The sequence below is a fragment of the Scaptodrosophila lebanonensis genome, unplaced genomic scaffold (genome assembly GCF_003285725.1).
Source record: "Scaptodrosophila lebanonensis strain 11010-0011.00,11010-0021.00 unplaced genomic scaffold, SlebRS2 tig00001423-arrow-arrow-pilon, whole genome shotgun sequence".
Lineage (NCBI taxonomy): Eukaryota > Metazoa > Arthropoda > Insecta > Diptera > Drosophilidae > Scaptodrosophila > Scaptodrosophila lebanonensis.
Window position 1 is genome coordinate 851,823 of NW_022060748.1, and position 21,493 is coordinate 873,315.

General features: G+C 40.0%; 1 protein-coding gene across 6 annotated transcripts in view; it reads left to right on the plus strand.

Annotated features, from left to right (window-relative positions):
• The window catches only part of LOC115633471, a 48,443-nt gene that overhangs the window by 21,158 nt on the left and 5,792 nt on the right, over positions 1-21,493 (plus strand). The window contains exons 2-3 of one of the 6 annotated variants that reach the window (XM_030530934.1): positions 18,018-18,493; positions 18,559-18,809. In XM_030530934.1, the coding sequence (XP_030386794.1) occupies positions 18,492-18,493; positions 18,559-18,809 (253 nt within the window). In that variant the 5' untranslated portion in view covers positions 18,018-18,491. Of the gene's footprint in view, positions 1-18,017; positions 18,810-21,493 lie in introns of all 6 variants that reach the window. The other 5 variants (XM_030530933.1, XM_030530931.1, XM_030530930.1 and 2 more) reach the window with 5 other exon arrangements.

The following is a 21,493-nucleotide window of genomic DNA, read 5'->3' on the forward strand; positions in this document are numbered from 1 at the left end:
AACCAAAGTTGGTAACCAGATTCTCCTAGGTCCGAGATAGGATGAGTTTATTTTATTTTTTTGGAATTTCCGCTACAGAATTTCTTCAATACAGTCCACATTTCTAAAGCTACATTAACCAAACTTTGCACACATAATTATACCCTGTGTTGTGTCAAGGAGCGTTTTCCTTGCCAACATGAAACTTCAGGTCTGGGCGGTGTGTGAATTAATTTGAACATAGATAACAATGCAATTGACACATAACCAAATGACTTGTACGCGATAGACAGTGGTTCTTCTTCAAGAGTTGATTACAAACTGTTTATTGGTATTTTCGTACTGATGCTTTAGAGTTCAACTTACAGTGTGGTGAATTTAAGTGTAAGAATGTAGGACGTACAAATAATAAAGAGGGAAGTGATATTTGCAGTTGCGAGGGTTAATTGACTGATTGTGACATGAGAATATTTCCAATAGATATTGACAATTATGCTAGTATAATAGAGTTTAGTAATTATAAGGTTATTTAACTGCGAGTGTGGCTAGTTTGACCCAACATCCCGGCCCCTTTGAAAGGACCCTTTCAACAAGCAGGTAGTATCGCTAGTTTGTGTATGGGTCTGCAGCATGTTCCAGTGGCAGTGCGGAGGTGCACCACCCGAATTCGTCCATCTCTTCCGATCACGGTTGACTCAACGCGACCCAATTTCCATCGAAGCGGTGGCAGATTGTCTTCGTGTACAACTACCAACGTTCCTTCAGTTAAGTTCGGTGACGTTGACGTCCACTTAGTACGAGCTCGTAGCTCGTTTATGTAGTCGGCGTTCCAGCGTTTCCAAAATCGTTGCTTAATAGCGGTCATCATGTCATACCGATCCAAATTAGACAAGTTGCATGGTTCTAATGATCTTTCAGGCAATGAGCGGAGTGAGTCGCCGACCAAGAAATGTCCGGCAGTCAGTGCGCTGTAATCGTTTGGATCTGATGACAGCGGCGACAGAGGGCGCGAGTTGAGGATGGCTTCGATTTCCACAACGACGGTGCTCAGCTCTTCGAATGTGAACCTCGTATTCGCCAATGTGCGATTTAGAAGACCCTTGGCGCTCTTCACTGCAGCTTCCCAAAGGCCGCCAAAATGGGGTGCCCTGGGTGGAATAAAATGAAAATTAATAAAGTCCGACGCACAAAATTGTTGAATTTCCGTTTGAGTCTCCTTCTTAAACATGAATTTCTTTAATTCATGTAACTGGTTAGAAGCTCCGACAAAATTAGTAGCGTTGTCGCAAAATATATCTGTTGGCATTTTGCGTCGTCCTCCCATTCGTTTCAAGGCATTCATAAACGACTTGGTTGACAAATCTGATACTAGTTCGATGTGAACAGCCTTTGTGAGAAGGCAGACGAATATGGCTATATATGATTTGGTAGGACCCTTTCCTCGAATTCGAACATATGTATTGACAGGTCCACAAAAATCGATCCCACAGCGTTCAAATGGGAAACCAGGTATGAGACGTGTCGGTGGCAGCGATCCCATAATTTGCTGTAATAATTTGGGCCTGTAGCGAACGCAATGGATGCAGGAACGGACGATGCGCCGAGCCAAGTCTCTAGCGTTGACAATCCAGTGCTCCAAGCGAACTAGCGCGACTAATGCCTTAGGGCCCGCATGAAAATTCTGAATATGCAGATGACGAACATAGTTCCGAACGAAATGCGAACTACTGGGCAGCAGCAATGGATGCTTTTGTCTATCTGGTAGCTCCGAATAGTCCAGTCGCCCACCAACCTTGATCAGCTCAAAGCTACTCGACGAATCTAAAAAAGGAGTGAGAAATTTCAAGTTGTTTTTTAATGGTTTCTGTTTCCGAAGTGCGAGAATATCATTTGCGAAATGAGTTTGTTGAATGTTCCAAATTATGCAGTTCGACGCGAATCGAAGTTCTTCTGGCGAGAGTACAATTGTCGATGCTATTGGTTGCTTTCTGCATTTCTTTGTGAATCTAATCATCCAAGCGATGAGACGAATAGTGCGAGTATGTGAGCTTATTTTATCGATGACCTCCAGTATGTAGTTTGTGTCCCTTATAGCGGTAAACACTGTTTTGCGCTTCTCCGAGTTAACAATATTTATGTCGACATCAAATGATTTCCTTTTGGTTGGCCATTGTGACGGATGGTCGCGTAAGAATGCGGGACCAGTGAACCATATTGAGGCTCTCAATTCTTCAACGCGGCAGCCTCGAGATATAAGATCAGCTGGATTGTGATGAGTCGAAACGTAGCGCCAAATACCATCCGAAGTCAATTCCTGAATGTCAGATACTCTGTTTCCCACAAACGTGGACAAAGTAGTTGAGTGTTGTTGCAGCCAATACAAAACGAGTTGGGAGTCACACCAAAAGTATGATGTAATGGTTCGATGTTTAAATATGCTATTTGTCTTGCTGTACAATTCAGCTAACAAGTGAGCACCACATAGTTCCAGTTTTGGAAGCGACTGCTTTTTCACTGGTGCTACTCTTGATTTTGAAGTCATCAAGTGCACGTTAATGTGTCCATTTGCGTCTTCTGTGCGCATGTACAAGCAGCAACCATATGCTCTGATTGATGCATCACAAAAGCCATGTAACTGAATGCTGCAAGGGCTTGGTTGCAGACAATATCGAGGAACAGTTAGCGACGAGACAGAGTTCAGGGACTGTAAGCATTTAATCCAAGAATTAAGTAAGGGTTGTGGGACTGACTCATCCCAGTCGAGTTTCAGAAGCCATAGTTCCTGAAGGATAATTTTAGATATTACGACGAGTGGGGACAATAGGCCGATCGGGTCAAAAAGCGATGATGCGGTAGCTAAAATTGTCCGTTTTGTAGCAGTGGTATACACTTCCTTGGGCCGAAAGGTAAAACTGAACGCATCATCTTGCTGATGCCAAGTTACACCAAGTGTACTACTTACGAAGTTTTCGGAGATGGTTATCTCTTTAGTAGTTTGGTCTTCCATAAGTTCTTGAAGATTTGAGTGCCATTTGCATAGGGGAAAATGTCCACGACTGAGTATTTCAGTAATCTCCCGTTTCAGTGTTTGCACGGCATCGATGTCGTCTGCTCCACATAGCAGATCATCCACGTAAAATGACGACTTGACAGCAGCAGCTCCAACAGGCAACTCGTTTTCACATTCATCCGCTAGATACTGTAAATTACGAGTTGCGAGATATGGCGCTGACGCCGTCCCATACGTAACTGTGTTGAGCTGGAAAGTTTGTAACTCCTCATCTGGACAGGCTTGCCAAAAGATATACTGAAACCTTCTATCATTTTTGGTAACGAGTACTTGCCTGTACATTTTTGTAACATCAGCTGTGATGGCGAACCGATGCATCCGAAACCGTAGCAGCTGCATGTAGAGCTCATCTTGAATGGTAGGGCCGATCAAAAGCAAGTCATTAAGCGATTTTTGAGAGGTCGTACGACATGATGCATCGAAGACGACTCTGAGCTTCGTTGATGAGCTGCTCGGTTTGAGTACAAAATGATGTGGAATGTAATAGTGCGGTTCCTTTAGATTTGGGTTCTGTACGCGCGACATATGACCAAGATCTTCATATTCTTGCATGAAGGATATGTACTGTGAGCGGATATCGGGTAGACGCGACAGACGTCTTTCAATGGCGAAAAATCTATTTCGAGCTGTTTCGAAAGAGCTTCCAAGGCAATTTGGATTCTCCTTAAAGGGCAGGCTGACGACAACGCGCCCAATAGCATCCTTATGTGTGGTGGCTACAAAATGGTCTTCGCAGCGACGATGAATTGGGTGAAGCTCCTTAATCGGGCGTTCGATAGACTCAATTTTCCATAAGTGTTGCAAGTGTTTATCTATCGAGTCCTCAACTGTGGCCAAGCACAATGGTGGTCGTTGGCTACGTTGATGCTGATATTTGCCGGAGATGACCCAACCAAACAGAGTCTTCTGCAGAGTGGGTAAATTTGGTCCGATACGAATTTGACCAATAGCAAGCGCTTCAAAGAATGCTTCAGTTCCCAACAGCAAGTCGATACGTCGAGACTTAAAGAAAGTATCGTCTGCCAACGGTGCATTAGCAGGCAAATTCCAACTTGAGATGTCGATCTCGGCGTCAGGCTGGTACGCAATGTGCGACGTAATTCCGAACTGCAGCGTCAACTGATAATTCGATGTTCGTGATTTGATTGATGTTGTTGTACGAGCCTTGAGATTAGTTACGGAGTCACCGATACTACGGATCCCGATGTGATGCCTTTCAGCCTGGTGAAACGCGTCGTTTGGTGCAGCTGATGCTTGCGTGAACGATGTTTGCGAGAGTTGCGATGGTTGTCCATGATGTAGCGATGAATGGTGCCCTCTATTACAAGTGCGGCAACGATAAGTCGATGGACATTGTGCCATTTTATGTCCACTTCCGAGGCAGTTGATGCAAAGTCCAAGTCTTTTGACCTTGTCGAAACGTTGGTTGCTATTCATGGCCTTGAACTGGGCACAGTTGTTAATTTTGTGAGCAGGGCTAGAACAGAGTATACAAGATGCATTAGTGATAGCAAAGGTTGAGCTATTAACACGAGTTGTGGATTTGTTATTGTCGAACTTGCGCTGAAGAGCGGTTCCTGATGACTGTAGAAACTGACAATGGCGTTCTAAAAGCTGTGTGCATGTAGACCAGCAGGGCAGTGTCTTGTAGTCCAGCGATTCATTCCATTTGCTTCGAGTTTGCTGATCACATTTGTCAATGACAATATATATGAGCATGGCTAGGACAATATTAGTTGAATTGCCAATTGACTCCAACGAACTAAATATTGCGGATGCCTTATCCACTAGGCTACGAAGCTGTTGACTGTTTGCCTTTTCAACTGGCTGTAGCGCAAACAATGCGGCAATACTTTCTAAAAATATGAGAGTGGGATTATCAAACCGTTCTTTAAGTCTTCCCAGGGCTTTAGGATAATTTGCACTCGTAACTTGAAATGCCTTTATTGTTTCTAATGCCGGCCCCTTTAGACAGGACAGCAAGTAATTGAACTTTTCTATATTTGATAGCCCAGACTCACGTGCAATTATTTGTTCAAACGAATTGATGAAATTGCTGTAATTGGCGTAATTTCCATCGAATGTCGGTAGCGACAGCCTTGGCAGCGACGACGACTTTATGGTAGCTACCGGCGGTTCTGAATCCGAGGGCAGCACAGTGGTATTTAATTCTCCTCCAAGCTGCTCCTTAATGCACAGCTTGATCTCCACGTATGTGTCTTCCATATCTGCGCGACCATTATCGGTAGGGTCCAAGTTTTCAATATCAGTTTGCACAGTTAAAGCCATTTTAAAATATGACTCTAATATACCCAAGCGACATTGCAATTCATCATTGGACAGTTTAGGTTTACACTCATCCTTTATTTCAACCAAAGACCTTATGCGAGATATATTACGTTTAATATTACCTCTCTTGGCCTTAAGTTCTTCGATCGACATATTGCTGAACAAATTAAATTGAACAAACGCGAATTAAATAATTGTTAATGCAGCAGCCAAAGACACCAACGCAGCTGATAGTGACGAATTAATGTGCGACGAAGTGAAGATTTTTACAGCGATTATTCGGTTGCCGACGAATAAACGATGTAAATTCCAATAAATGATGCGTCTGCTGTCAAACAAAGGCAGCAGCAAAGCGAACGAGAGCGAAGTAGTTTCCTACTTCCAACAACGATAAGTGATGCAGCGACCAAATACGGTCCAAGTGACGATGAGCGAAGGCAGAAGCAAGGCGGACAAGAAAGAAGTAACGGCGCACTTCCAACAGCGAGTAATGTTGTCTTCGAGAAATAATGTGTATGCTTGCGAAGTCGTGCCGTACTTCCAACAAATCGAAGTACAGTCGGCAAGACCGATCCAAAAGATGGCGAGCGAAGTCCACAGCAAGGCGAATAGGAACGAAATAGCGGTGTACTTCCAACAACGATAAGTGATGTATGTATATGCCGGCTATTAGCTGTGTGCGTGTGTACAGCAACTGCAGCGAGATCGAAGCGACAAAAAATGCGAGAAACGCGTCAAGTCAATGCGAAGCTGAAGGCCACAAAGTATTTATATGTAAATTACAAAATTTAAATTTCTTCGCAGTAAAATTCACACACGAGCCCCACGTTGGGCGCCAAAATGTTGTGTCAAGGAGCGTTTTCCTTGCCAACATGAAACTTCAGGTCTGGGCGGTGTGTGAATTAATTTGAACATAGATAACAATGCAATTGACACATAACCAAATGACTTGTACGCGATAGACAGTGGTTCTTCTTCAAGAGTTGATTACAAACTGTTTATTGGTATTTTCGTACTGATGCTTTAGAGTTCAACTTACAGTGTGGTGAATTTAAGTGTAAGAATGTAGGACGTACAAATAATAAAGAGGGAAGTGATATTTGCAGTTGCGAGGGTTAATTGACTGATTGTGACATGAGAATATTTCCAATAGATATTGACAATTATGCTAGTATAATAGAGTTTAGTAATTATAAGGTTATTTAACTGCGAGTGTGGCTAGTTTGACCCAACACCCTGTACCCAAAGGGTAAAAGGGTATATTAGTTTTGTGCGAGTGTACATGTAACACACAGAATGAGGCGTGACAGACCCCACAAAGTATATATATTCTTGATCAGCATGACGAGGCGAGTCGATCTAGTCTGTCTGTCTGTCCGTCTGTCCGTATAAACACCTGGATCTCAGAGACTATAAGAGGTAGAGACACCAAATTTTGGACAAAGATGCGTTATGTGTGTACGGTGTGCAAGTTTGTTTTATTTTTTTGATCCCCCCCCCACTTCCCCCCTAAGGGGATTTTCCCGATTTTCCATACGCCGCCTATATCTCGGAGACTATAAGACCTACGGACACCAAATTTTAATCCAAAATGCCTTATGTCAATACGCAGAAAATGTGTATTTTGGAATTTCCCTCCCTCCCCCCTCTCCCATGCAAATCGCGATTTTACAGGAAGTTATAGCCATAAATATATTTGAGCTCAAGCGCTGCCCGCAGCTGTTGTTGATGCTGATGCTTTGGTTGATTGCGAACATGCTCGAACATTACACAGACACGAATAGACACGCAGACATACACTCACATAGACGCAATTGCTATGTAAATGTGCAATTATACACTCTTTACCTGAGTTCGAATACCAAAAGAGGTAAAATCGATAAAAAAAATTTTTTTTTAATTCTCTTACTTTTTTTCATTTCTATAATTATTCTAAGCATATGTACAGAGTATTTCAAAGTCGGGACACACGCCTTTAGCTTTTTTACTTGTTTTTTTTTTAATTCCCGCAAAAGGACTCGGTTTTCAATGGGTGTTATTTTGCGTCATTGTGGGTCTTATATTTATTAATTTGACTGTTTGCCGCGATGAATTATATTCATTTGCAATGTCTTTTGGTGTTACACCGGCATTTAACTTCGCCACTATTGAGACTCTAACAACATAACTTAATTGTGCTGTTTTTCCCATTGTATCTAAGACTTTTGAATCAAATTTGAATGAATATAATGTTAAAAGGTCAATAATAATTGATACAGCCAAGTTAGTTTAGTATCACTTGATAAAACGTGTGCGAAAACGGCGACAAAGATTTTGTCAAAATACTTATGCCGTATCTGAATCCGAAGCATACTCACATTGTCAATTGTAGAAAGAAGGTGTGTAGAGTAATAAACAAAATATTTTGCCTACATATTGTTGTTGCTATGGGCATAAAAATTGTACCGTTATTCCTTGAAACTTGAAGCAACAAGCACCGATAGTCTTGAGTACGGTTCGTCAAAATAATTGTGCCGACCAGTGTAGTAAAACCACTTTATAAAATTTTATTTTATTTTGGCGTACCGAAAGCTGTAGTGATAGATAACGAAAAATATCTTTACTCGGCCATAATAACATTTATGTTGCAGGACCTACTAGGTATTGAGGTCTATAAGACACCATTCTATACAAGCCTTAACCACTATTGATTGGTATGGCTAGGTTTATTTCGATAGTGCAATTTTCAATCTCTATATATATAAAACAGTTTGTCCTGACTGACTGACTGATTAGCAATCAACGCACAGCCCAAACGGTAAGAGCTAGGAAGCTGAAATTTGGACACAAGATCCCTCTTATAGTGAAAGTGAGCACTAAAAAGGGGTTTCGGAAAATTCGAGCTCCAAAGGGGGGATAGCGAGCTCCAACGTTTGTATGTAAAATCTACAATTTTTATCCGATTAACTTCAAACTTAGTTTGTGTACTCTCACAAAGAATACAAAAACAAGATAGAACGCTACAGTCGAGCAAGCCCGACAGTAAAATAGCCTGTACTCTCCACAAAAAGGGAAAATTACAAAAAAAAAAAAATTAAATTATTAAAAAAATGAATGAATTAATTAATTAAAATTAATTAATTAAATTAAATTAGAATACATGTTTATGTTCAGTTTTAACAGCATACATTTACATCACGTACCTATGCGTGTTTATATGCGTGTATGTATGCAGCACAAAGTTGAACCAAAACAGCAACAACAACAGCTGCGGGCAGCGCTGCCGACAGAGCTGCAGGCAGCGCATGAGCAGCGATTTTACTTATGGCTATAACTTTCTTCAGAATTGACCTATCATGATGAAATTTGGCACAAGGACACATTAGTACTAACTGGATGTACCTACCAAAATTGATTTCAAAATTATGAGAATTACGGAAGTTATAAGAAAAAACACGAATTGCGGGGGAGTGGGGGGGGTGTATCAGAAAAAATAAACAAACTCGATCTGCCTAGGGCTTATAGGAACCTTGATACCAATTTTGGTTATCCTAGCTCTTGTACTTACTGAGATCCTTGCGCTCATACAGGCAGACAGACGGACAGACAGACAGACGGACATGGCTATATCGGTCTGCCACGCCTTCTTCTGTGTGTTACATACATGCGCACAAAACTAGTATAGCCTTTCACCCTTTGGGTACAGGCTATAAAAAACTGTATACTTGGATTTTCAATATTTTTTCTGCGGCCTGAATAATAATGATTTTCCGGTGGAAAATTCGGTAAACTAAACACACAGCCCAAACGGTAAAAGCTAGGAGGTTGAAAATTGGACACATGTTGTCTTCAGTGGTGTAGGTGAGCACTAAGAAGTTTTGGAAAATTCGAACGCCAAAGGGGGGAAAACGGGCTCCAACGTTTGTATGAAAAATCTACAATTTTCATCCAATTAACTTTAAACTTAGTTTGTATACTCTCAAAAAGAACACAAGAAAAACTGTATACTTGGTTTTTCACCATTTTTCCTGGGGCATGCAAAAGGGGGGGTTTTCCGTGGGAAAAATTGAAACACAATCAACACCCCACAGCCCTAACGGTAAAAGTAAGGAAACTGAAATTTAGCCTCAAGTATCCTATCATAATGTAGGTGCTCACTACGAAGGGTTTTGGAAAATTCGGGCTCCAAAAGGGGGAAAAGTAGCTCCAAAGTTTGTTTGAAAAATCCGCATTTTTCAACCGATCGACTTAAGACTTAGTTTCTAAAATCAATTAAAGAATACAAACAAAACTGCATACTCGGATTTTCGAAATTTGTGTTGGAGCTTGAATTATTTGGGTTTTAATATTTATTCACTATTTCAAATGAAATGTTTGTGTTATAAATTTAGTCCGATCGATTTAAAATTTAGGTAATGTAATCTACGTAACTAAATCTACAACTTTGCGTTCAAGGATTTTCAAAATATGCATTTTACAAAATCAGGCAGAACAAACAATACAAAATATCAAACAGTTGGGGACAACTAAGTATACATACACACACGCACATGCAAGCAGCTGTGCAAACGATTGAAATAGCCAAAGCAAAATGTGAGACACTAATGTGTGAATTTCCATACATATGTGTACATCTATGTATGTACATATGTATCTACATATGTATGTATGATTCGTCTTCCACTGACAGAGCAAGAAATGTTAATTAATTGAAAATTATATAACATTTTTAAAAGTAATTTTTTCTTTGTTTAGTGCATTTGGCATAAAGGTTTTCATTAATAACTTTATGCAGCAACAACAAATATCAAATAGTTGGGGACATCACATACACACACTCACACACACAACAAGCAACAGTTCGTCTCTATGTGTGCGGTTCTCTTCGTACGGTTGAAAAAGTAAAGAGAAACATACATATGTACGTAAGATGTTTATTATAAAAGGAATATGATATAGTATTATAAACCAATGTGGGATAAGTCAAATACAACTGATTTAAAGGAATATGAATTACAAACTACAATGTTGACACACTGCTACGGACGAAACAACTTCTCTTCACGACGTTCTCAGCTCGACCTCTCTCTCACGACTCCACTGCTCTACTGTGTCTCTCTGTGCGGAAAAGGCAGGCTGGTAATACTCTTGTGTGTTGCCACCTTACATGTATGTATGTGTGTATGTATGCCTGTGTATGAATATAGCATGCATGTACATTCGTATTAATGTATACATTGGGCAATCGAACACAGTTGTTTGATTGTAAAAAAAATAATGCTCTAAAAACAACAACAACTGCTCGCTCTTCTTTCGTTTTGACCATTTAATGTTAATTGCAGATGTATGTATGTATATGATTTGTTCTTATTGATCTCAATAAATAATTAGATTTTATTATTTAAATATTCTGCTTATTGCATTGATGGTATCGGTGGCTTCAACTATCGAAAGTTTTACTCTAGCAAATTGAGATGAGAATTGTCAGTGCTTTTTGATCGTGGCTCATCGCTGCACGGCATCGACACGAGTGCCGTGATTCATATTCCGAGTTTGTGCGTGACCGTATTGACTCAATATGGCACGAAAAGACTCAAATGTGAATTTAAAATTAGGATATACCTTTATAATTATTCCCCTTTTTTGCACATAGTCTATCTTAAAACGTTGCGTTATCTCTATATATAAAACAGTTTGTCCTGAACCTTTCATAGTATCCATCATAGTGTAGGAGCACACTAAGGCTTTTGGAAAATTCTAGCTCCAAAGGGGGGAAAACGAGCTTTAAAAAATATTAGTTATAGTGGTCATGTTCGTTTGACGAAATAGTTTGGCAAGAAGAAAAATGTAACGGACTACTGAACGATTTTTTGTCAAGAACAGAAAATTTTCATTTAAATACCTTAAATGCCTTCCTACTGGTAACTTATAAGGTGAAAACATATGGGTAGGTTATGCACACACAAAATAAATACAATTGGAAACATTATTTTGAGCCGGGTTAAGACGGGCAATACCTGCTAGTCTATATATATATATATGGGACTGGGGTTATATTATGATAACAGTCCCGGATAGTTTATTTGAATATATAGTAATGTAGTTTTTTTTAAAATAGAAATGAAATTATAAAGTAATTGAAATTAAATAATATGAACTTGGAATTTGCGTCATCGCGTTTATGTAGTAGCTGAGAGCTTCGTTTCTCATGCCGGTCTTCTACACGTCGTTCGTCGTTCCATGCAAAATTCGCTCTTCTTGTACCCTTCGTCAAAGGCTTGCCAACTCGCCATCGTATGCTTGTGGGAGGGTTGCCCACACAACTCGGCCATCCTATTCCGCATTCCCCCCGAATGCGTCGTCATTGCAATCATCGTTATAGGGCGTCCACGGCTTCATATTCTTCTGTGAACCTTCACTGAATACAGCATATTTCGTAGCGTCTTACGTATCATTGGGTTTTGCGCTGATAACTTCATATGGGCCAAGAAACCTTGGCCTAAGCTTGAGCCCACCGCCAAACTGAGTCCTCTTCATAGTAACTAGATCGCCTATCTTATACTTTGCTGCTGGTTTTCTTCTTAAATTTTAGGTTTTCGTTCTAAATTTCAAGGATGTGTAGTTTGTAGTAGCTCAGTAGTTGTATTCGTAGCTCACCTCCTTTGTCATTAAATTGCTCAATTAATTCGTCGTCGATAATTTCTCTTATCTTGATGTTAGATTTAATGCGCATGATTGTTGAGTTCAACCTATCAACTTGGCCATTGGCACGTGGGAGGCCAGTCATGATAGTATGATGCTTAATCCCTTCACTTTCGCAATACTACCGGAACTCGCCTGCTGTCAATGCGGAACCTTTGTCGGATATTATGTGTATCGGGTTAGCAAACACATTGTTCTGCTCTTGTAGCTTTAAAACTACCTCGTTTTTGTCGTATAAAGCTGACAAACTTTGGTTAAGCTGTCTATCACTGCCAGTATGTGTTTATAGTTTTTTGTGTGTCGATTCAAGCGGACCTAGGAAATCAATATTGTACGTAATCCTTCCTTTCTTCCCTGCTTTCTATTGGAAATATTTTTGCAATTGTTTTGTTTGTTTGCAAAAGTTTCGGCATATAGAATTCCTTGCCTATAATTTCTTTTGTTTTCTTGAGTGAGCGATTTTAATAAATTATGTTTGCATGCCCACAGGTGCAACAATAAGTTCGTTGTCTCCTACAAGTTTATGCAAGACGTCGTGCTTTAGAAAGTAATTATTGTGAGTCAACTTTTCAGCTAAAATGTCAATAATAGCTTTTAATTCGTCATCCTGTGACTGCACATATTTCAGTTTGCTGTGTATGCTGCTCTCATTGATCATCATTACGGGGTAGAGACTGAGTGCGTCTGTCTTTTTGCCTTTTTTCTCCATTGTTTTCGCCAAGGCATTACAGTCCGTAATGAGTTTAAAAGGAAAGCCTAGTAAACAAACGCGGAACTTTCATAAGGCCTCAACTACTGCTAGAATTTCAAGCTCATATTTGTATGTGTAGTAGAATTATACAAATTTTGAAGAAAATAAAAAAAGAATTTTCCACCCTTGATATTCGAACTCTTCTAAAAGGTGTATAATTAGACATTTAAGGAATTGTGTCTATGCTCGTGTCTATTCGGGACTGTGTGCATGCAGCAAAATGTTGAACCAAAGCAGCAACAACAACAACAGTTGCGGGCTGCGCTTGGCCAAATATTATATATATGGCTGAAACTTAGTATACGGACACATAATCACTAAATGGCGGTGTTTATTCGCACACGTGCGGACTTTCGACAGGCAGGATGATAGTTGTCGTCACGAGTTTAATTTAAAGGATGCTTGTGGTCCTACTGTTGATCAAGGCGGGATCCCAGTGGTTCGGTTTGATGTTTGTGTGGACACTCGTGGTCCGTTTAATTAAAGGCTCTTGGGCGCCTGTTGTTTCAGTGGACCCTCGCGGTCCAGTAAGTTCGAGTGACACCGATTGTCCTGGTTGCGCTTGAGTGAAACGACGCAGGACGTTTGGTTTAGTTTCGTACTTAATAGCGAGCTGCACCAGAATCCTGAACCGGATGGAGAGTGCTTGGAGTGACCAAGGATACCGGCTGGCAATCCTTGGGAGCATGTAGTTCAAAGTGGTAGTTGACGTGATAAAACATCAATGGCTCCTGTATTAACCCAAAGTAACTGGTCGTTCATTGATAAATTGCATACTGACTTTATTCTAACAATTCATGGCTTATATAGCCATGCTTAAAACTAGCTTATGAATATTTACATTTACCATTTCGATGTGTTGGCGGTTTCACAATAATGATGTGCAAGCATATATTGTGAGTTTAAGTATGCTGGTGTCAGCTCAATTTGGCTTATAACCTTATATGTATGTGCAGTGCACGGAACTATGACCTATATCTCATTGTTGGTCTTATTCTGCTTATTCTTGCTTATTATTATTGCTTATGTTGGCTGGCCAGTGTCAATGCACCTGTAATTCGTGTGCGCGTGTAGACTATGGTGCCAAAGTTATCTATGCTAAAACAAGGGAGAACGCTATAGTCGAGCAGGCCCGAAAGTAAAATAGCCTGTACTCTCCACAAAAAAGGAAAATTTAAAAAAAAATTTTTTTTTTTTTAAATTAAATTATTTAAAAAAATTGAATTAATTAATTAAATTAAATTAGAAGACATATTTATGTTCAGTTTTAACAGCATACATTTACATCACGTGCCTACACGTCTTTATATACGTGTATGTATGCAGCACGAAGTTAAACCAAAGCAGCAAACACAAAAACAACAGCTGCGGGCAGCTGCTGCAGCTCTGCCGGCAGCGCATGAGCAGCGATTTTATTTATGGCTACAACTTTCTTCAGAATTGACCTATCATGATGATACTTGGCACACGGACACATAAGCACTAACTGGGTGTAACTACTGATTTCAAAATTCCAAGAATTACGGAAGTTATAAAAAAAACAAGGCAGTGGGGGGGGTGTATCAAAATAAAAAAACAAACAACCTGCCTAGGGGTCAGGGGAACCTGGATACCAAGTTTGGTCATTCTAGCTCTTGTACCTTCTGAGATCCTTGCGCTCATACAGACAGACGGACGGACGGACAAACGGACATGGCTATATCGACTCGGCTTGTGACCCTGATCAGGAATATATATACTTTGTGGGGTCTGCCACGCCTCCTTCTGTGTGTTACATATATTCGCACAAAACTAGTATAGCCTTTTACCCTTTGGGTAGAGGCTATAACAATATGTGTGTATAGGTTTATGTGTACTTATATGTATATTATGTGTTGCTAAGATATTTTAATGAATGCCTTTTTTCATCGCGTATATGAGATGCCATATACTCATTCGCGTCGTAACATTCTCCCCCCTAAATTGCGACCATTAGCAATTTACGAACTTATTACGCATGGTGCGTGAATATGGCTTATCAATTGAATTTTTTGTGCTTAGATGTGCCCTGGATGGTCAATTAATGTAACATGCAGGTGCACTTAACTGCTGGCTCTGTTTATTTTTTCGCAATTTACGCAACCTATTTTGCTATGCATGGAGCAAATATAGACATTGTCAATTGCATTTGATTCTAATAACTTGCCTACCACAGTTTTCTGAAGCAAAATATGCATGTCAGCAGTTGTTTTCTGTAAGACTGCCTTGAATATTTCGTTTAATGCAGTAAAGTTGGTCACTATGACCGGCCGTTGAGGCGAAGTCGAGATCAACTTTTGCAAGCGCGAAGTGCGTTTAGACCAGTTGAATGTGTCGATTTGTGGCGACCGGTAGTGCCGTATAGGCAACACTGTTGCTGGTCAAGTACGTTGCTGACCTACTAATATTACGGTAGTGATTAGTATGCGTACATCGCAAATGCTATCGCTATATGTATTTTGGGAGCGTTGCGTCAGCATTTAGCCGGCGGTTGGTATTGTGCGTTTGTACTTAACTATTCCAGAAAAAAATTCTTTGAAGCTTGCTCTTCTACTATACTACTTCTTAATGTAGTTTGCTTCTGAGTATCTGCTCACCTTTCTTATGGTGAGTGTTTAGAAAAAGTAAAATGCTATATATGTATAGGTGTCATTGTGTTAAATCTTTGCTTACTTATATTAATTCCGGTAGCTGATGCGGGTTGGTTGTCGTCTCTCAGTCTGGCACGGGCTACAGATCTGATGGTTGCGGTGTAGGACAGATAGAAGGCGGTATTGGTATCGCTCAGTGGCTGACGTCGGAGCCACAACATGATGCCGATTGAGATGATCAGGGTTACGTAGATGCCAATGGTGGCGATTACTGCTAAGTGGAACCGGCTTTATGTCGAGTAGTGCATTGCCAGAATGGTGAGTTGTGCTTGCTGCATCAACATGGTAAATTGGGCTGTACTTAGCGTTATTCGTAGTGACTGCTTACTAAACCTTGGTTGCCTTTCACGTTCTGCTTGTCGATGGATGCACAGTCCCAATCTGCCTCCAGTACTTGTAAGGTTAATGTACTGCATTTAGTTTTATTTTTTTTGCGTGGAGTGCGCTGTCTTGTATCGTAACTTGAGTCCAGTGTTCCAAACAGTCCGTTGGTAATGTTTAATGATCTCTTGTTCGGATCTGCGTTGCGTGCATCTTTTTATAGGCGCCTGTGTCGCAGGATATCCATCTCATGGGGCCGGAATTCGAGCAGTGACTGACATAACTGGCCTTGGTGAGAAGTATCATTAAATAGACGCTGTAAAGTTTAAATGCCTTGCTTGACAATCCTCATGTCTTCCCATAACGGTCGCAGGCATTGTAGCTAACGAATTTCCATTGGGAATCTACTGTGGCCATGGGTGGCTTTGCTTGACAGTGTATGCCAGGTGCATCTGACAGCTTAATATCGTTGACTCTGGGAGGCCTGGCTGCGGATAGTAATAAAAACGCCAATAGCAACAGTGCGTTAATCCATCTTGTGGGTGATAAACTTGTTGGTATTGCCGGTTTGACTCCCATGTTGTCGTTTATTATTGGTCGATTTCAGTCATGATTTGTCGGTTTATTGTTGGTCGATTTCGGTCTTGATTTGTCGGCTTTGATGACCAGTCGTCGGCTCCAGGTAGAGCGATCCAAGTTATTTAGGATGCGTGGCTCATAGATTCGTTTAGGGATGGTCGGTGTAGATGTCCGTTTAGGCTTCCTGTAGTACTACCCTGAATGTTCTACTACTGTGACAGTATGCCCGGATTGACCCTTTGTAACAGCCCCAATCCATCCGAGTGCAGTACGTTGTAATATGGGTTGGCCAATTCGTAGTAGTAACTGATGACGCTGCATCAGACGGTGATAAAATTCGGCACCAATCAACAAGTCAATTTTGGTAGACCGGTAGAACTCAGGATCAGCTAACTCCATCCCCATCGGCATTTGTACTTCATCTCTGGTGATCGTCGCCGATGGTTGGATTTCAAGTCTTTCAATAAGCGACTGGATGCAAAGTTGCCTTGGGATCCAGAATCCAGTAATGCTCGCACGATTTTGTGCTAACCATAGCGGCCTACTACTTTGACCTGTGCCGCTGCTAATAAAAGGTATTGGTTCTTAGTTCTAGAAATCGCTGTCCCGCTGTCCTTATGTAGCAATGTATGTGGCTGTTGGCATCGGAAGCACTGTCTGCTTGAGCATTATTGAGTTATATTATATTATTTTTATATTAATATATTATTATTTGAGTTAATAATTCCAAGAATTACAGAAGTTTTGAAAAATCATGAATTGCGGTGGTGAGGCGGGAAGGAACGAAATTCCAATATACACATTTTTTGCGTATTCACATAAAGCATTTGGGACTAAAATTTTGTGTCCCTAGATCTTGTAACATTTTTTATAACATCAGTTGCAATTCTGCGCGATGTCCATAAATTGGACAAAAATTGCATCCTGTTGTGGCGATCTATGTTTTCCCCCTGCAAAATCTAGCATTTCAAATTGAATTCAGAAATTACAAAAATTTAGTTAAATGGCAGTTATAACCATTCACATTTTCAGTAAAAAACAGACCTGCCCAATCGAGGACACAGAATTTTCACCAAGTTTAATTAATACACAGTTATTAGGCACTTATTTGAAACAAGGATTGGGTCTATTATACATATATTTTACCTTTGACTTTCGTTTGACTCACAAAGAAAGACTTAACTCAGCAAAGTGTGATGTTCGAAAAATATAATTTTCTATGTGAGCCAATTGGGAATCTCTGTTGCTTGGTTGTTTTGTAAGCTATGTGAATGTTAGTGTTATAATGTATACATTTAGTAATTTGCTAATTTAATAATATTTACATAGGATATGCAAATTATTTTTGATGCAGATTGTTCAGAAAAACTATAAGGTTAATATTGCATGAAATGTACAAGCGTATACTAGGTTGGCGAAAGATGAAAAATGTAACAGGCGGAAGGAGGCGTGGATGTGTCTCTGTCTGTCCGTATGAACACCTGGATCTCAGAGACTATAAGAACTCTCGCAAACCTAATATACATTTCAAGTACATTCACAAAAAACTATTCTCCACCTTTTCCTGGATTTCTTAAAATTTAAAGTTACGAATTTACGAAATTCTTTCAATATTGTGCTATATGTTGGCTAGGTATAGGGCTGAATATAATTTATTCTCCTTTTTTTCTACTTTTAGATATAATAATGGGAAGCTCGGAAAGTACGCCAAATCATCAAGTAGAAGGGTCTTGCAAAGAGGTGAACTCAAATATTGAAACACAATGTAACCAGCTACGTAAGACTACGTATCGGAATTACAAGGTATCTAAGAATGGAGACAGAAATCATAATGGTCAGCAAAATACATCTAGTGGAGATTTGGAAAGGCCCATCCCGACTCTAAGTAACAGTATTAACTCAAATTTCTTAGATTCACAATTTAAAGTTCTACCCAAAGTGAATGAATCTCTAAATTTAAGAGTTACAGAAAATGGGGCGATTCTGAGCTCTGGAGGAACTATAAGTGGACGTAGATCAAAGCCTATGTACCTAAAAGATAATACCGCTATGCGTCGGTCTAGTGCATTAATACACGCTTCTGAGAAGTCTTCCACAGCTAGATGCTTTTTGAGTCCAACGTTTGCTCGTTCTCAAACGATGATGCATATTAATGTAAATACCAAAGAATTTGATCCAAAAAAACAAAATAATATTTCAAACTTGCATCTTATGAAAAGGCAGACATACTCGGAACCTGAATTGAAAGAAAAGTGTATAAATGATTGTAAAGTAGATACCAGAAATGTCTTGGCATCAATGGGAAAAACAAATAAACAAAATAAATATAACAAAAAGCGTAGAGCCCCTGAAGCGCCTGTGGTAATTAATTCTGGCATGGTATCTGGCATTTCCATTTCAATATGCGATCAGCTTTCATCTAGGCAACGACCACAACTTTATACAAAGAATGCAGACCGAGGAAAGACACATATAATTTCTCTTATCTTGATGTTAGATTTAATGCGCATGATTGTTGAGTTCAACCTATCAACTTGGCCATTGGCACGTGGGAGGCCAGTCATGATAGTATGATGCTTAATCCCTTCACTTTCGCAATACTACCGGAACTCGCCTGCTGTGAATGCGGAACCTTTGTCGGATATTATGTGTATCGGGTTAGCAAACACATTGTTCTGCTCTTGTAGCTTTAAAACTACCTCGTTTTTGTCGTATAAAGCTGACAAACTTTGGTTAAGCTGTCTATCACTGCCAGTATGTGTTTATAGTTTTTTGTGTGTCGATTCAAGCGGACCTAGGAAATCAATATTGTACGTAATCCTTCCTTTCTTCCCTGCTTTCTATTGGAAATATTTTTGCAATTGTTTTGTTTGTTTGCAAAAGTTTCGGCATATAGAATTCCTTGCCTATAATTTCTTTTGTTTTCTTGAGTGAGCGATTTTAATAAATTATGTTTGCATGCCCACAGGTGCAACAATAAGTTCGTTGTCTCCTACAAGTTTATGCAAGACGTCGTGCTTTAGAAAGTAATTATTGTGAGTCAACTTTTCAGCTAAAATGTCAATAATAGCTTTTAATTCGTCATCCTGTGACTGCACATATTTCAGTTTGCTGTGTATGCTGCTCTCATTGATCATCATTACGGGGTAGAGACTGAGTGCGTCTGTCTTTTTGCCTTTTTTCTCCATTGTTTTCGCCAAGGCATTACAGTCCGTAATGAGTTTAAAAGGAAAGCCTAGTAAACAAACGCGGAACTTTCATAAGGCCTCAACTACTGCTAGAATTTCAAGCTCATATTTGTATGTGTAGTAGAATTATACAAATTTTGAAGAAAATAAAAAAAGAATTTTCCACCCTTGATATTCGAACTCTTCTAAAAGGTGTATAATTAGACATTTAAGGAATTGTGTCTATGCTCGTGTCTATTCGGGACTGTGTGCATGCAGCAAAATGTTGAACCAAAGCAGCAACAACAACAACAGTTGCGGGCTGCGCTTGGCCAAATATTATATATATGGCTGAAACTTAGTATACGGACACATAATCACTAAATGGCGGTGTTTATTCGCACACGTGCGGACTTTCGACAGGCAGGATGATAGTTGTCGTCACGAGTTTAATTTAAAGGATGCTTGTGGTCCTACTGTTGATCAAGGCGGGATCCCAGTGGTTCGGTTTGATGTTTGTGTGGACACTCGTGGTCCGTTTAATTAAAGGCTCTTGGGCGCCTGTTGTTTCAGTGGACCCTCGCGGTCCAGTAAGTTCGAGTGACACCGATTGTCCTGGTTGCGCTTGAGTGAAACGACGCAGGACGTTTGGTTTAGTTTCGTACTTAATAGCGAGCTGCACCAGAATCCTGAACCGGATGGAGAGTGCTTGGAGTGACCAAGGATACCGGCTGGCAATCCTTGGGAGCATGTAGTTCAAAGTGGTAGTTGACGTGATAAAACATCAATGGCTCCTGTATTAACCCAAAGTAACTGGTCGTTCATTGATAAATTGCATACTGACTTTATTCTAACAATTCATGGCTTATATAGCCATGCTTAAAACTAGCTTATGAATATTTACATTTACCATTTCGATGTGTTGGCGGTTTCACAATAATGATGTGCAAGCATATATTGTGAGTTTAAGTATGCTGGTGTCAGCTCAATTTGGCTTATAACCTTATATGTATGTGCAGTGCACGGAACTATGACCTATATCTCATTGTTGGTCTTATTCTGCTTATTCTTGCTTATTATTATTGCTTATGTTGGCTGGCCAGTGTCAATGCACCTGTAATTCGTGTGCGCGTGTAGACTATGGTGCCAAAGTTATCTATGCTAAAACAAGGGAGAACGCTATAGTCGAGCAGGCCCGAAAGTAAAATAGCCTGTACTCTCCACAAAAAAGGAAAATTTAAAAAAAAATTTTTTTTTTTTTAAATTAAATTATTTAAAAAAATTGAATTAATTAATTAAATTAAATTAGAAGACATATTTATGTTCAGTTTTAACAGCATACATTTACATCACGTGCCTACACGTCTTTATATACGTGTATGTATGCAGCACGAAGTTAAACCAAAGCAGCAAACACAAAAACAACAGCTGCGGGCAGCTGCTGCAGCTCTGCCGGCAGCGCATGAGCAGCGATTTTATTTATGGCTACAACTTTCTTCAGAATTGACCTATCATGATGATACTTGGCACACGGACACATAAGCACTAACTGGGTGTAACTACTGATTTCAAAATTCCAAGAATTACGGAAGTTATAAAAAAAACAAGGCAGTGGGGGGGGTGTATCAAAATAAAAAAACAAACAACCTGCCTAGGGGTCAGGGGAACCTGGATACCAAGTTTGGTCATTCTAGCTCTTGTACCTTCTGAGATCCTTGCGCTCATACAGACAGACGGACGGACGGACAAACGGACATGGCTATATCGACTCGGCTTGTGACCCTGATCAGGAATATATATACTTTGTGGGGTCTGCCACGCCTCCTTCTGTGTGTTACATATATTCGCACAAAACTAGTATAGCCTTTTACCCTTTGGGTAGAGGCTATAACAATATGTGTGTATAGGTTTATGTGTACTTATATGTATATTATGTGTTGCTAAGATATTTTAATGAATGCCTTTTTTCATCGCGTATATGAGATGC